The sequence below is a fragment of the Microcebus murinus genome, chromosome 2, assembly GCF_040939455.1.
Source record: "Microcebus murinus isolate Inina chromosome 2, M.murinus_Inina_mat1.0, whole genome shotgun sequence".
Lineage (NCBI taxonomy): Eukaryota > Metazoa > Chordata > Mammalia > Primates > Cheirogaleidae > Microcebus > Microcebus murinus.
The window spans coordinates 104,779,300-104,793,912 of NC_134105.1; the positions used below are offsets into that span (position 1 = coordinate 104,779,300).

At 51.7% G+C, this 14,613-nt stretch overlaps 1 protein-coding gene across 4 annotated transcripts; it reads left to right on the forward strand.

Moving 5' to 3' along the window:
• The first annotated feature begins 192 nt into the window (after positions 1 to 192).
• Positions 193 to 6,846, forward strand: HAPLN2 (hyaluronan and proteoglycan link protein 2). Of its 4 annotated transcripts, none has more exons than XM_076000242.1 (7): positions 193 to 280; positions 1,019 to 1,179; positions 3,719 to 3,828; positions 4,062 to 4,415; positions 4,611 to 4,727; positions 4,861 to 5,043; positions 5,332 to 6,278. In XM_076000242.1, the coding sequence occupies exons 3-7, from the start codon at positions 3,741 to 3,743 to the stop codon at positions 5,613 to 5,615; spliced, it is 1,026 nt and encodes a 341-aa protein (XP_075856357.1). In that variant the 5' UTR covers positions 193 to 280; positions 1,019 to 1,179; positions 3,719 to 3,740; the 3' UTR covers positions 5,616 to 6,278. The 4 variants fall into 4 exon arrangements, with proteins under 4 accessions (XP_075856357.1, XP_075856358.1, XP_012623170.1 ...); XM_076000243.1 differs by lacking the exon at positions 193 to 280 and adding an exon at positions 310 to 573 and having other exon boundaries at positions 4,248 to 4,415; positions 5,332 to 6,846; XM_012767716.3 differs by lacking the exon at positions 193 to 280 and adding an exon at positions 310 to 573.
• The last annotated feature ends 7,767 nt before the right edge of the window (positions 6,847 to 14,613 follow it).

Below are 14,613 nucleotides of genomic sequence, written 5' to 3' on the forward strand. Positions count from 1 at the left end.
GAAATTCCTTTGTTCCTTCCCAGGGACAGAGATATCATCCTCACTGTCTAATTTCCATCTCTCCTATTGCAACACTGGCCACTCCCTCTGCCCTCCATGGAGCCCAGCCATCCTCCGGGCCTCGGACAAAATCTCTACAGAGCCTGGCAGTTTGAAGTATTGAGAGAGACCCCATTTCAACCTTCTCACCATCCGCTCTCCCTCTCATTCCCTTCTCTTCTTCTTGGGGATGTCAGTTTCTGCTCTGAGCCCACTCCACACCCAGGCCCCTTTTCCGGTGGTATGTGCCAGCCTGTCCTGCATCCCACATCCCCAGCTGTTGACATTTCGTTGCCATTACCCACAGGATGAAGAAAGGGGCCCTGTTAACCAACAATAGAAGAAAAGACAGAGACAATGGGAAATTGTGCTTCCGATGGGGTGGGAACAGAGAAGGAAAGGACAGACAGACAGACAGAGTGGCTATACAGAAGGGGTCAGGTTTTTCAAGCAGCTAGAAGTCCTGGAAGTCTGGTTTCCACCTTGAGAACCTCTTTCCAAAGGCAATGCACACCCAGGCACTGGAGGGCAGAGGTGAGGACTCTGTTGGGAGGAAGGGGAGGCAGGGGGTGCTGCTTAGATGAGACCCATATGGAAATGTGGAGGCAGCTGGAGCTTGGCAGTTATGGGTCTTTGAGCCACATTCTGAGTTCATTCCCATCCCCATCGGTCCAAAGCCCTCACATCCACCAATCTACCCCTCTCTGGTCCAAGGGCATCTAGAAGCAAGGAGGCACCCTACTTTCTGCACTCTTCCAGGTAATCATTCCTGGGTTGCTTCCTTTACTCCACCCCCCTTCATGTGTTCCTACCCCTCTTCCCAAACCCAGCATCTTCCCCTGTGAAAGTGAGCTCCATAGATACAGTCACAGGGCTGGACACCAGTCACTTAGCCTGGCTTAGTGGACTGATGGATAGGGGAGAGTTCTTGGCACTGCAGTATCTTCTTGGAGTACAAAGCAGAAGCCTTTCCTCAAAGGTGCAAAAGGAGCAACTGTGTTGATCAAGTGCTCAAGTCCCAGGTGCTTGGAAATCCCAGGAGCCCAGGCAACACCTCATCCAGAACCTCTTCCTGAAGCAGGACGAAACGCTGCGGAGCATTGCTCCCTCCATCTCTGTGGAGAGACCAGCTTCTAACAGGTAGGCCTCGGTGCTGCTGACTCTTCTGCAAGAGGTATGAAGATGAGTCGTGTGCACCTGTTTTGAAATATAGATCAGTGTTTATAAGAGCTTGAGCCTCACTGTCAGATCTGGATTCAAATCCCAGCAAAGCTTACTAGCTGTGTAACTAGTTTCCTAACGTGTGTGCATCTTTGTTTCAGCATGTCTAAAATGGGATTTATGATAGTTTCTACCTCATAGGATTGCTAGGAGGAAATACAGAAGTATACATGCAAAGTGCCTAGAGCAGTACCAGGTGCTTTAAACGTAAAGCATGTCCATCTTTAAAACAGCAACTCAAAGTACTGTAAAGAAAATAAGTTTTAAAAAAATGTTCATGCTAGCTATCATTCTTACTTTTCCCTGAATCAAGCTCCATTCCCACAATCACTCTTATTGACCAAGTTCTGTAAAGAAGTGGTTCTGTTGCTCTTGTCCCTGTCCCACATACTTTCACTTTTAACCATTGGGAAGTTCTTTCTGTGCCTAACCTCTGTTTCTCCTACTGCAACCTGGTCTTTGGTCCTCATATGCAGGACGACGGAGCTCAGCACTTTGTTTTATTTATTTATTTTTTTTGAGACAGAGTCTCACTCTGTTGCCTGGGCTAGAGTGCCGTGGCGTCAGCCTAGCTCACAGCAACCTCAATCTCCTGGGCTCAAGCAAACCCTCTGCCTCAGCCTCCCGAGTAGTTGGGACTACAGGCATGCACCACCATGCCCGGCTAGTTTTTTGTATATATATTTTTAGTTGGTCAATTAATTTCTTTCTATTTTTAGTAGAGACAGGGTCTCACTCAGGCTAGTTTCGAACTCCTGACCTGGAGCAATCCGCCCACCTCAGCCTCCCAGAGTGCTAGGATTGATTATAGGCATGAGCCACCACAACGAGCCACTTTGTTTTATTTTATTTATTTATTTAGAGACAGAATCTCACTCTTTTGCCCAGGCTACAGTGCCATGGCATCAGCCTAGCTCACAGCAACCTCAAACTCCTGGGCTCAAGCAATCCTGCTGCCTCAGCCTCCCGAGTAGCTGAAACCACAGGCATGTGCCACCATGGCTGGCTAATTTTTTCTATATATTTTTAGTTGGCCAATTAATTTCCTTCTGTTTTCAGTAGAGATAGGGTCTTGCTCAGGTTGGTTTCGAACTCCTGACCTTGAGAGATCTGCCTGCCTCCCAGAGTGCTAGGATTACAGGCATGAGCCACTGCGCCTGGCCTCAGCACTTTAGATATCTGGCTAGTCTTCAAGGTGTTCCTTCCCTCTCCTTGTGCCCTGTCTCTTCTTCCCAGAAGTCTTTAATGTGAGCTCATTCATTAAAACACACACATATTTATTTAGCACCAATTATGTGCAAGAAACTATGCTGGGAACTGGAAATAATAGCTAACACATACATAGCACTTATTACATATCAGGCACTGCTTAAAATATCTTACTCATCTACTCCTCCCAACTACTCAGTAAGACAGCTGTGATATTACTCTCCACATTTTACTCATGAGGACACAGAGACAGAGAGAGGTTAAGTAACTTGTCATGCAATCAGGAGGTAGAGGAGCCAGATTTGGAAAATGAATAAAACCAAGTCAAGGGGTCCTCAGCCCAATATTTTAAACAAAGCGTCAAGGTGATATGAACGATACAATACAAAAGGGGGGGGGGGAATCAACTACTATAGGGAAACAGATAATTGCATTTGAAATAGTTTTAAAAATAACATTATAATTTAATGCTTTTTAACTTTATAGGTTCTGAAAAACCTCATTGATATAGTCTACATGTACATATGCATTACTTTCAAATTTACAGTGTTAGTTTAGGTGTGAACAGTAGTACTTCTGAAAAAAAAAGTCCCCAGATCTGGTACATTACAGTGTGCAAACTGGGGGATGAGAAAAGGTTTCCCAGAGCAGAGGAGGTACAGCCCTAACCAATGCCTGTGAAGAGGAAGTGAGCTCCAACTTGGACTGTTTAGGAAACTGCCAGAAGCCTAGAATGTCCGGAGCACCATGCAGAGGGCAGGGGTGGTGAAGGGGATGGGGGAGGCTGGATGACAGACAGCCTTGGAAGCTGTGCTTAGGAGATTGGACTTTATCCTCAGGGTAACTGGGAGTCACTGTTTCAAGCCGGAGAGTGACAGGATCATATCGACGCTGGCTTCAGGAAGGAGAATGGGTGTAGGAGAGGATAGAGATGGACACTGGCAATGCAGATGGCAAGCTCGGGAAGCAGCGCTTGTGATGAGAGGGGAGGAGAGGGGAGAGGTAGAGGAGAGGCCCAGTCAGCACCTGCTGACTGAAGGAATGTGACAGAGGAAGGGGGGTTGTCGCTGCCTCCCGCATGACCTGCCTTTTGTCACCAGCCCCTATTACTGCCCCCATGGCTTCCAGCTGGACAGTCGCCTCTAGGAATCCCTGATAGGAATGGATCCCCATCCCTGCTCTTGCCCCACCCCTTTCCCTCGGTGCTAAGGCGTGCCCACCCTGAGTGCCCACCCTTTGTGCCCTGCAGACGCGCTGGGCTGACCCTCATCATGCCAGGTCGGCTCACCCTCCCCACACTCTGCCTCTTCCTTCTCCCCTGGGCCTGCACTGTCTTCCACAGAGCCCAGGGAGACCCAGGTAAGATGGGAGGGGAGGCCGGAGACTGGGGAACACTGGGGGAGAGACACCCGGAGTGGGGAAAGGGAAAAGGGCAGCTGTTGGAGGTACCCAGGGAGTGAGAGTCACTGGTGAGGGGCCAATGGAGGAGAGGGTTGGGGGACCCTGGGGAAAGAATTTAGGGGGCAGGATCTAGATGGGCACTGGGGCAATGAGGATTGGGGGTACCTGCCACTGTGGCCCCCTCTGCTCAGCATCCCACCCGGGCCCCCACTACCTCCTGCCCCCCATCCACGAGGTCATTCACTCTCATCGTGGGGCTACGGCCACGCTGCCCTGCGTCCTGGGCACCTCGCCTCCCAGCTACAAGGTGCGCTGGAGCAAGGTGGAGCCGGGGGAGCTCCGGGAAACGCTGATCCTTATCACCAACGGCCTGCAAGCCCGGGGCTACGGGCCCCTGGGAGGACGCGCCAGGATGCGGAGGGGGCATCGCCTAGACGCCTCCCTGGTCATCGCGGACGTGCGCCTGGAGGATGAGGGCCGGTACCGCTGCGAGCTCATCAACGGCATCGAGGACGAGAGCGTGGCGCTGACCCTGCGCCTGGAGGGTGAGGCCCTTCCGCTCCCGCCCGCTCCCTTCTAGCTAGGGTGGAGCCGCCTCGCCCGGGCTCTTCCAGGGTCCTTCCCAGCATCTCCCCCGCCCCTCTGGGGTCCCCCGAACCCCCTCTCCTAGGCTGCGCCGCCCTTCCTTCCCCTTCCCGCCCCGCCTGCTGGCCCTTCCCAGGCTCTCCGCCACCCCCCAGGTGTGGTGTTTCCGTACCAACCCAGCCGGGGCCGGTACCAGTTCAACTACTACGAGGCGAAGCAGGCGTGCGAGGAGCAGGACGGACGCCTGGCCACTTCCGCCCAGCTGTACCAGGGTGAGCGGCCGAATCCCAGCAGCGCCCAGGCCCCTCCCGCTGTCCCACGGTCCCAACGAGGGCGCCGGGCGAGCACGGGGTCTGGCTCCCGCCTGGGGCGCCTGTCACCCCCGACCCCTCCTTCTCCCGCCAGCGTGGACCGAGGGTCTGGACTGGTGTAACGCCGGCTGGCTGCTCGAGGGCTCGGTGCGCTACCCCGTGCTCACCGCGCGCGCTCCGTGCGGCGGCCGAGGTCGGCCCGGCATCCGCAGCTACGGGCCCCGCGACAGGAAGCGCGACCGCTACGACGCCTTCTGCTTCACCTCGGCGCTGGCGGGTGAGGGCGCGCGAGCGGCGCTCGGACGGGGACTGGGGGCTGGGGGGAAGGGAGCGGTCTCCTCGTCTCTCCAAGGAACCGCCCCGCCATCGGCCCGCCCCCCAGGCTCCAGGCGCCTCCGGGAACCCCACCCGCACCCCACCGCCTCGCGTCTCGCGCTCCTCCTGCCCGAGCTGGGGCCGCTCCGATGAAGGCCTGCCCCCCCACCCCGCCGCCCGGAGTCTGAATCCCCGCCGCGCCCCGCCCCACTCTATTCTGGGCCGGTCGGTGACAAGCTGCGGTCCCCAGGCCAAGTGTTCTTCGTGCCGGGGCGGCTGACTCTGTCTGAAGCCCACGCGGCGTGCGGGCGGCGCGGGGCCGTGGTGGCCAAGGTCGGGCACCTCTACGCCGCCTGGAAGTTCTCGGGGCTGGACCAGTGCGACGGCGGCTGGCTGGCGGACGGCAGCGTGCGCTTCCCCATCACCACACCGCGGCCGCGCTGTGGCGGCCTCCCCGATCCCGGGGTGCGCAGCTTCGGCTTCCCCAGACCCCAGCAGGCGACCTACGGGACCTACTGCTACGCCGAGAAGTAGGGGCCTGCCGCACCCCCTCGTTGTGGCGGCGTCTCTTACCGCCCCTTTCCCGCAAGCCTCCCGCCAGACGCCGAGCGGCCGCTCCAGACCTGCCTCCACAGCCAGAGGCCGCGGGCCACCGACCCCGGCAGGTCCGGCGTCGGGGAGGGGAGGTGGTGGCGCCCCCTGCGGCGGGGTGCGGATAGGAGCCTCGAACCCGCGGATCCAGACCCGCGGGGTTCGCGAGCCCCCGGCAGAGGACGCAGCCACCGCTAGGGGGCGTGGGGGGGCGCCCGGGGGTATTAACTGACCTCTGAATACAGCAATAAAATAATTTGGGGACCTTGTGTGTTGGGCGGAGCTGTAAGCGCTGAGAGGCGCGGGGGTAAGTGTGTGTCAGGGAGCTAAACCTGGACCCAGCGTGCCAACTACGCGCCTAGAAGACGAGGTACGGGGTGGGCCAGCGGACTAGGGGCGCTGTGACAGCGGGCACCGACCGGCGGTAGGAGCGAGTCGGAGACGCCTTGGGCTGCCTGGCCCGCACTCACGCCTGAGAACCCAGGCTGCTGTTGCGCCAGGCGCCACGCGGGGGCGCCGCACACTCACCTAAGATTACTCTAGCTCGAATCTGCCAGGAGCGCTCCATACCCCCAGGCCCACCCTATGGGCTCCAAAGAACAAATATAAGATGGACCTAAACATATTTCAAAATGTGTTTGTATAGTGCCGGTCTCCCAGAAGCGTTTGCGGGGACTAGTATTAAAGATTGAAAGATTGAAGTGTTGGCCAGGTGCAGGGGCTCATGCCTGTAATCCCAGAGCTTTGGGAGGCCGAGGTGGGAGGATCAATCACTCCAGGCCAGGAGTTGAAGATCAGCTTATGGGTGACATAGCAAGATCCCGTCTCTACAAAAAATAAGAAAAATTAACCGCAAGTGGTGGCACATACCTGTAGTCCCAACTACTCAGAGGCTGATGCAGGAGGATTGCTTGAGCCCAGGCAATTGCACTCCAGCCTGGACGACACAGCAAGACCCTGTCTCAGAAAAAAAAAAAAAAAAAAACGAAGGAAAATCATACTGTTGTTACAATGGGCAGGAAATTAACCCCAGGGAAGAAGAAGGTGGAGGCAAACACCAAACACCATGGCCACCAAGGCAAAAGGAGGAACTAGACTAGTAACTTTCATTTTTTGTTTTTTTTGTAACTTTCTTAACATATGGCTAAAGGAAACAAACTAGCAATTCTAATGTTATTAATTCATTTTTTCAAATATAGATTTTGTTTAAGCAACCCTACGGCACAAAAAGCCTGGGTTAGTAATGGTAATGAGTGAGGCAAAGGATATGAACATTCTAATGGTGTTTGATACATGCTGCAAAATGATTAATACTTTCCCAGAGGGTTCTTACTATAATTGCTAAAGACAATTCATCCCATGGGACATTATATAAGAGACAGGGAATGACAGAATGTACAGCATCTTCACTAACCATCATACAGCAAACCAGTCCTACAGGCTACTTGGTAAGAACCTCAGTAGTAATCACTACCATTGTTGCCATGTTATTGCTATAATAATAATTGTTAATTATTATTATAGGTACCATTTATTGAGTGCCTATTATGTGTACCAGACATGGAATACCCAGGCATTACATGCATCCATGGAGTACATGTAATGTCTCAACTAACTCTAATAAGAAACCCAAGAGACAGGACTGTAATCCTAGCACTCTGGGAGGTGGAGGCAGGTGGATCACTCAAGGTCAGGAGTTCAAAACCAGCCTGAGCAAGAGCGAGACACCGTCTCTACTAAAAATAGAAAGAAATTAATTGGCCAACTAAAAATAATATATATAGAACAAATTAGCTGAGTATGGTGGCCCATGCCTATAGTCCCACTTGGGGACTTGTAGTAGCACTTGGGAGGCTGAGGCAGGAGGATTGCTTGAGCCCAGGAGTTTGAGGTTGCTGTGAACTAGGCTGACGCCACAGCACTCTAGCCTGAGCAACACAGTGAGACTGTCTCAAAAAAGAAAGAAACCCAAGAGACAGACATTATTATCCCATAACCAAGATGAGAAAACCAAGGTTTAGGAAGTGGCACAAATATTTCATTTGCTGTATGATGGTTATTAATGATCAAGATCAGCTAGATTATGCTGTGATAACAAACAGCTCCTAAATCTCAGGGCTTAAAAGAGTTCTGGAGGGTCTTACAGGCAATTAATAGCTCTCCCCCAGAGGTGACATCTTTCCCTATGGTTCACAACTCATCCACAGAACAACTAGTCATGTTGCCCAACCACAAGAGGGCAAGAAAGAGCAATCTTACTTCTTAGAAGTAGGAGAACTGCAAATATTTGATGAACAGCACCAGCACCCACAAGTACCAGGAGGGCCGTTTAGATTTCTGGGTCCTTTTCCCAAATAAGGTAACATTCACAGATTCCAGGGGATCAGAACATCAACATATCTTTTTGTGGCCACCATTCAACCCACTACCCCTATCAATTTTGGAGCCCAAGGGGACAAGATCTCACTATGTCGTCCAAGCTGGTCTCAAAGTCTCGGGCTCAAGTGATCCTCTCTCCTCAACCTCTCTCCTCATCCTCAGCTGAGACTACAGGGACACAACATCACGCCCAGCTTCAATTTTTTATCGAATGGTTGCTGATGATCATTGGCTAGATTCATTATTTCATTAGGAGTTCCAAATTGGAGATTTTTCTAATTTTTCCATTCTTCATTTATTAGTTGTAAATCACCTATAAAGAAAAATTTCTCTCAACAACTGTTTTGTTACCCTGACATATAACCTATTCTGAAAAGGTAGGATTAATGCTTGATTCTCTCCCATTTGTCTTAGGTAAGGTTTCCTAAAAGCAGATCTTGCGTGAGGATTAAGAGTATAAGTAGTTTATCTGGGAAGTGATGCTGAGAGGCACTGGGAGAGGGGTGGAGAAGTGAGACAGGAAAGGGAAGGAAGTCAGTTACAGGTATGTCACAGAGCAGGTGGGAAACTGGGGCTCAATCCTGCTGGGGACTCTGGGAGACAGTGGAGAAGCTGCCTCAGAGAATCCCATGTGAAGGGCAAAGAAACAAAAAAACTGGGTTTTTTCCCCCCATTTCTCTTACCAGGTTGCGATCTGAGAAACTAGAGTATTATTGTTAACTCTGTCTGTTGGTTCAGGGCTCCTTCTGGGAGCATTAACTCTCTCGAAGTCCTGGCTTGCCCTAAGCACAAACATGCTCCCACTGCCAGAAAAAAAGCCCTTAGGCAGAGTCACAGATGTTCACAAAGAAGCCTTCTCCTTGCAGAGGCGAATGCTGAAGGATATGGGTCACAGCTACAATCCACCCTTTGCACTGCTCAGAGCCACTGGGTGTCTCATTAAGTCCAGTCTGTCCTGTCACTGATGCTTCAAGGCGGTGGCTGATTGCCCTGCCTGCCCATGGGATAATCAAGATCAAATATCTCTGCCACTATAATTCCTTTCTTTGCCCAATGGTCAATTGGCATAAGGTACCCAAAATGACCCAGTGGCTGCTATAGCCTTAGATTTAGTGGTACCTTTACTGTGATCTCTGGGAGATGCATTTCCCCCACCTCAGGAAGCAGGGCTTCTAATCCTGCAGAGCCTAAATGTATAGAGACAGGAAGCACAAATTCCTAAGTGGGTCACTAGGACTGATGGTGAGAGGGGCATTCCTTCTTCCATTCCTGGATCCTTTGCCTGTGATTTCTAGCTAGCAGGGATACAGAACCATGTAATGGCCATTGGCTCATAATACACACTGCATTTTGAACGACAGCACCCCAACCCCAGCAGATGTTTTCTCCAAGTGGCTTTGGATGTGCTGTAAAGAGGCCATACTAATGTACTAACCAGCTGGTAGGTTCGAGGTAATGTGGTACATCGTAGGGCCAGTGAATCCTGAGGTCATATGCTCATTGTCACATTTCCTTCACTATAAAGTAGGTCCCTTTGGTTAGAGGTGATGTATTTTGAGGCCAGGTGCTGTGGGCTCACACTTATAATCCTGGCATTTTTGGAGACCAAGGCAGGAGGCTCACCTTGAAGCCATGAGTTCAAGACCAGCCTAGAAGCTGGAGGCTGCAGTGAGCTGTGATCTTGTCACTGCATCACTGCATTCTAGCCTGGGTGACAGAGCCAGATCCTGTCTCTAAAAAATAAAAATAATTATAAGGGATGTCATAAGGGTAAATCATTTACTTTAAGGCCTTTGGATATTGGTGCTGGCCAAGACATTTGGTCAGGGAAGGCAAATCCATATCCAAAATATGCACTAATTCCAGCGAGCACATACCGTTCCTCCCTCTAGACTGAAAGAGATCTATTGTGATCAACGTACTACCAAGTGGCTGGTTGGTGTCCTTGAGAGCTGGTACCATGTTGAGGGTTCAGCATCTGTCTCTGCTGCTGACAGGCCAGACACCCAGCAGTGGCAGCAGCGAGATCAGCCTTGATGAGAGGCAGCCCCTGGTGGAGGCCCGTGCACAGCTTCCATGTCTACTGCCACAGCTGCTCCATTCATGGGCCCACCGTGCAAGCCCTGGCATGACAGAGGCTGGCTGTTCCCACTGGAGTCCTTCTGTCTCCCTAGTCTGCAGTGAATGTTCTGTGATGGTGCTGACATACGACACAAAGATTTGTACACTTTGTGCCTGCTCTTCTAAGTTCATCCGTGCACCTCTTCTCCAGATTTCCTTATCTCCAAACTTCCAATCTTGCTCTTTCCCGGCCCCTGACCAACCAACCAAGCCATTGCCACTGTTCAGGAGTCCAACATATGACCTTACCTCAAGCCACCTCTCTCACTGCAGCGTAGACAGTCAGTGCACTGCTTGAAACCTCCTCCTAGGAGGGTTACCCCTCACACTGTCTTCCAAGCCCACTCTTTTGCAGAGCTATAGAGCGGCAGAATTTGTTTAGTTCATTTCAATATGTCAGACAGATCCATCCACGAACCAGGCCTGGGTTTTCTCCTCCTCTCCAGCCTGGTCATAGAGAAATCCCTCCAAGGCTACAGGACAAGCTGAGAGAGAGGTATGGGAGCAACAGAGGTAGGTAATGTGGGGTCTGGGCTACCTGCTCGTGTGGCTCATTCGTGCCCTCTGAACGTGCTCACACCCAATCATAAATGTATTATTTTGGATTGCTGCTGTGCCCATGTGTTCTCGTGACTCGGTTGGTCTGAAAATGCCCAGATCTTGATGGGTATGAGAGACAAGGGAGGGAAGGAATCCAATAAAGGGTGAGCCATTGAACAGGCTGTGGCTGCGGGCAACTGCAGCGCAGGCAGACTGCTGGGGGGCTCTGGGAGACAGTGTAGAACTTGCCTCAGAGATGTCGCACCTGAAGGATGAGGGGGCTGGGGTTTTAGCTGACCAGCTCCCTATCTGTCACTGGTTGGGGGACAGTTTCCAGGGGCATTAACTCTCTGGAGCTTTGGACTCATGGGGCACTCAGGCCAGGCATACCTCCACAGACTGGAAACCGTCCCCGGGCAGCAAGCAGCCTTTGGCTTGCCAAGCTGAGTGCTGGGGGAATATGGGTGGTGGCACCAGCAGGATCTGCTATACTTTTTTTTTTTTTTTTTTTTTAGATAGAATCTCACTTTGTTGCCTGGGCTAGAGTGCCATGGTGTCAGCCTAGCTCACGGCAACCTCAAACTCCTGGGCTCAAGCAATCCTTTTGCCTCAGCCTCCCAAGTAGCTGGGACTACAGGCATGCACCACCATGCCTGGCTAATTTTTTCTATATATTTTTAGTTGGCCAATTAATTTCTTTCTATTTTTAGTAGAGATGGGGTCTCACTCTTGCTCAGGCTGGTCTTGAACTCCTGACCACAAGCGATCCTCCCGCCTTGGCCTCCCCGAGTGCTAGGATTACAGTCATGAGCCACCACGCCCAGCCTGCTATACCTTATTAATTTTTAAAAGCTTGAGTTGGTGCTCCACCAATGTCCAAATGTGATGATCAGTGATTTTGTCTTTTAGTATCATTATGAACTCATGGACTTCTTATATATTTGATGTGTTTTAATCTCTTACAGTCACTATTTATTTTAATGCTGAAATTCTTTCATCTTTATCCATCCTTTGACATGCCCCTGACCTGAGTTTTATAATTTCCCCATTCTCAAGCCCCAGACCTGGAATTTCTCCAAAGAGTGCTTGTTCCTTTCAGTGGGAAGTGCTATTTAGAGACCACAATCAGGACACAAAAGGTATTCATTGTTACTGGGTTGTCACTGCTTCTGAGCCTTTTCAGCAGCATGAGTTCATGCTGATATTTCCAATTCAAATGAAACATTAGCAGTTTTTGCTTAACTTTCTTTTTCTTAAACTAAAATTCTTGGTTTCTAACACCATTACTATAATTATTTATTGCATTATCATGATAAATAGTGCTTTATAATAATGCTCAAAATAATAATGCCCAAATTAAAATTTATTCATGGTTCCATTGGTTCTTAGAGGGCTGGGGATGCATAGTCAAGATGCTGAGTTTTGTAATCACTTGAAAGAAAATTCTTCTATGTGATTTTGCTCCAACTTCATATATACAGTCAGGTACATTTGTTTCAGTCTGTTTTAGATTTTTAGGAATTGCCTCACTTTTCTTCTTTTTAATCTACAATTAATTTAATTTTTTCTAATTTAATTTTGTAATTTAATTGTATACAATATGTACATGGTTCCAACATCAAAACGATACAATGAAGTGTCATTACCATTTTACAGGCAAAGAAACTGAAGCTCAGAGAGGCTAATAGCTGCCCCAGCATCACAGAGAAGCGAGTGTTCTTTCCCCAGCAGGAGGCAGGGAGAGGAGCTGTGGGAGCCTTCTGGTGAGACAGACTTTGTCACAAGAGGTAGATGTGGATGTATTCAGGGTCAAGCCCTCCAGTTCCTTCAGCTGCTCTTTGAGCAACAGGCTGGTGGTCTCCTCTGAACACATGGATTTGCACCTCTCAAAGCAAGGGTCTGACCAGCACAGAGGGACAGTGGTTCCTGCTAATGCAGCAGGGGCTCTCCCATGGTGGCGTTCACCCCGTGGGTCCCACTGCTGTCTCTCTACTGCCCCACTTCCCCTCCCATTCCCCACTCCCTGGCGGCTGCAGGAGCTCTCAGAGCCCAGCCACTTCTGGCCCTTCCCTGTCCTGGGCTGGGGTCCCATGCTTCCTAGCCCTTTTCAGAAGTTATCAAAGCCCCCATTCTCTAAGCACAGCTGCGGCCAGCATTCAGCGCCACATCCCGCCCCCCACCCCCCACTTCAGCCTCACTCCCACGTCCCCATGGCATAGGACCCAGGTGCCCGTGTGACGTGCAGGGCCTCAGAGGGGAGCTCAGCTGCCTGGGCCCCCACCTCTGAGGCTGGGAGAGCAGAGACAGGTGTTGGGGGGCTGGAAGGCCAGGCTCTGCCAGCGGCCGCTGTGGATGGGGATCCAGTGGGGAAGGCCCCAGGCTGACACTGGAGATGGGGGGAGCTCGGGATGCAGGAACTTGGATGGGAGATTTCCTCAACTTGGGTCGAGCCTCGGCTTTGGTCTGGATGGGGGCTGCTGGGAGGCGATGGAGGCAGAAGATGGATTGTTCTCATCCAGAGAGGCTGGAAAACTCCCCAGAGCCTGGGAGGCTGGGAGGCAGCCAGCTGGGCTGCACGTGGAAGAGGGAGGCGAGCTCCCTCCTCTCCCGTTTTTCTCTCTCCACCTCCCTCTTTTTCTCTCCCTCAAGAGAGTCAGCTGAAGGGGCCTGGCAAGAACCCCAGCCTGGGAGTCAGGAGACCTGGGGTTTGCTCATGGTTCAGCCATTACAGGCAGTGTGACCCTGGGCTCTCGATTCACCTCTTTCATCTCACTTTCTTTGTCCAGAAGATACCTAGGGTTACCTGAGACATTCTTCTCCTGTTATTGAGACAGGAGGTTCCACTGGAAATCTGACTTTCATTCTTCCTGCTTCCATTGATTCTGTTTGCTTTCAGCCAGGCCCTAAGCGGATCCTCAGATCTGGAGGGGCCAGATGGAGGGAGGTCTTGGTTCTTGCCTCCTCTCAGAAAGTGGCCAGAAATGGAGGAGACACATATGGCCATGGGCGAGATGCAAGACTTGTGATTATAAAGAAAGTCCCCGGTCAGCAACTGCCAGTTCAAAGTGCAGGGTAGACTTCAGTATACATTTACCCAGCTGGGAATGTTGGAAAAGTCCCAGGGAGGTGCTCCTTTCCTTCCCTGAGAAATCTTCTGGAAAGGACTCCACTCTCCAATAATGAGTCCTCCATCCCATCCATAGGAGAGTGGTCTCCCAACCTCCTGGGCAGGGATCGGGTGCAGATCAGGGGTGCATGTGTTTTGTCATGTGTGCGTGACTGGCAAAGGAGAGGAACTGGATTTTGCTGAGCCCAAGCCATGGGCCAGGGGTTTCCCTTCCCCAGCCTGGGCGCAGCAGACATGATTCGGCCTGCTGTACAGAAGAGGAGATCGTTTCAGAGAAACTAAGACCTTTTTGAGGTTTGCACTGCAAATGGCCAGACAGGAGGAGCTCGCCCTCAGCCCCTATGACTCGAGTCCTCGTCTTCAAGGCAGCAGCCGCCTGTGCTCTCACCACGTCTGCCTTCCCACCAGGGTGCTGCCTCTTGGAACAGACTGTCTGCCACCCGCCCTTGTCCAGACCTGGATGCTGCTGGCCTCAGTCAAGGTTGGACTCTCCAGGGCACCAAAATATGTGCCCACACTTCTGGTCATGAGGGGAGGTGGCAAGAAGGTCACTTTCTCTGCCTTCTCTGGTCACAGCCAGGTTTCCCTGAGGCAAGAACTGTGGTTACAGCTGAGCCACCACTGGGATTGAATTTCAGCCACTTGGTTGCCTGGCTCAGCCTGGCTGGCCTCGAGCCCTGGAGAGTCTGTGAGAAGGCAGGCCGGGCACACGCGTCCATGTGGACACCGTCCTGGGGGAAAGGGGCATTTCTTTCAGCTCTGAGATGCAAGGTC

Excerpts from the sequence above, each read along its gene's own strand:
- HAPLN2 (XM_076000242.1), top strand. The coding sequence starts at position 3,741 with ATGCCAGGTCGGCTCACCCTCCCCACACTCTGCCTCTTCCTTCTCCCC. Across the intron at positions 4,416-4,610 it reads GCTGACCCTGCGCCTGGAGG|GTGTGGTGTTTCCGTACCAA; the intron begins GTGAGGCCCTTC and ends GCCACCCCCCAG. Across the intron at positions 4,728-4,860 it reads TTCCGCCCAGCTGTACCAGG|CGTGGACCGAGGGTCTGGAC; the intron begins GTGAGCGGCCGA and ends TTCTCCCGCCAG.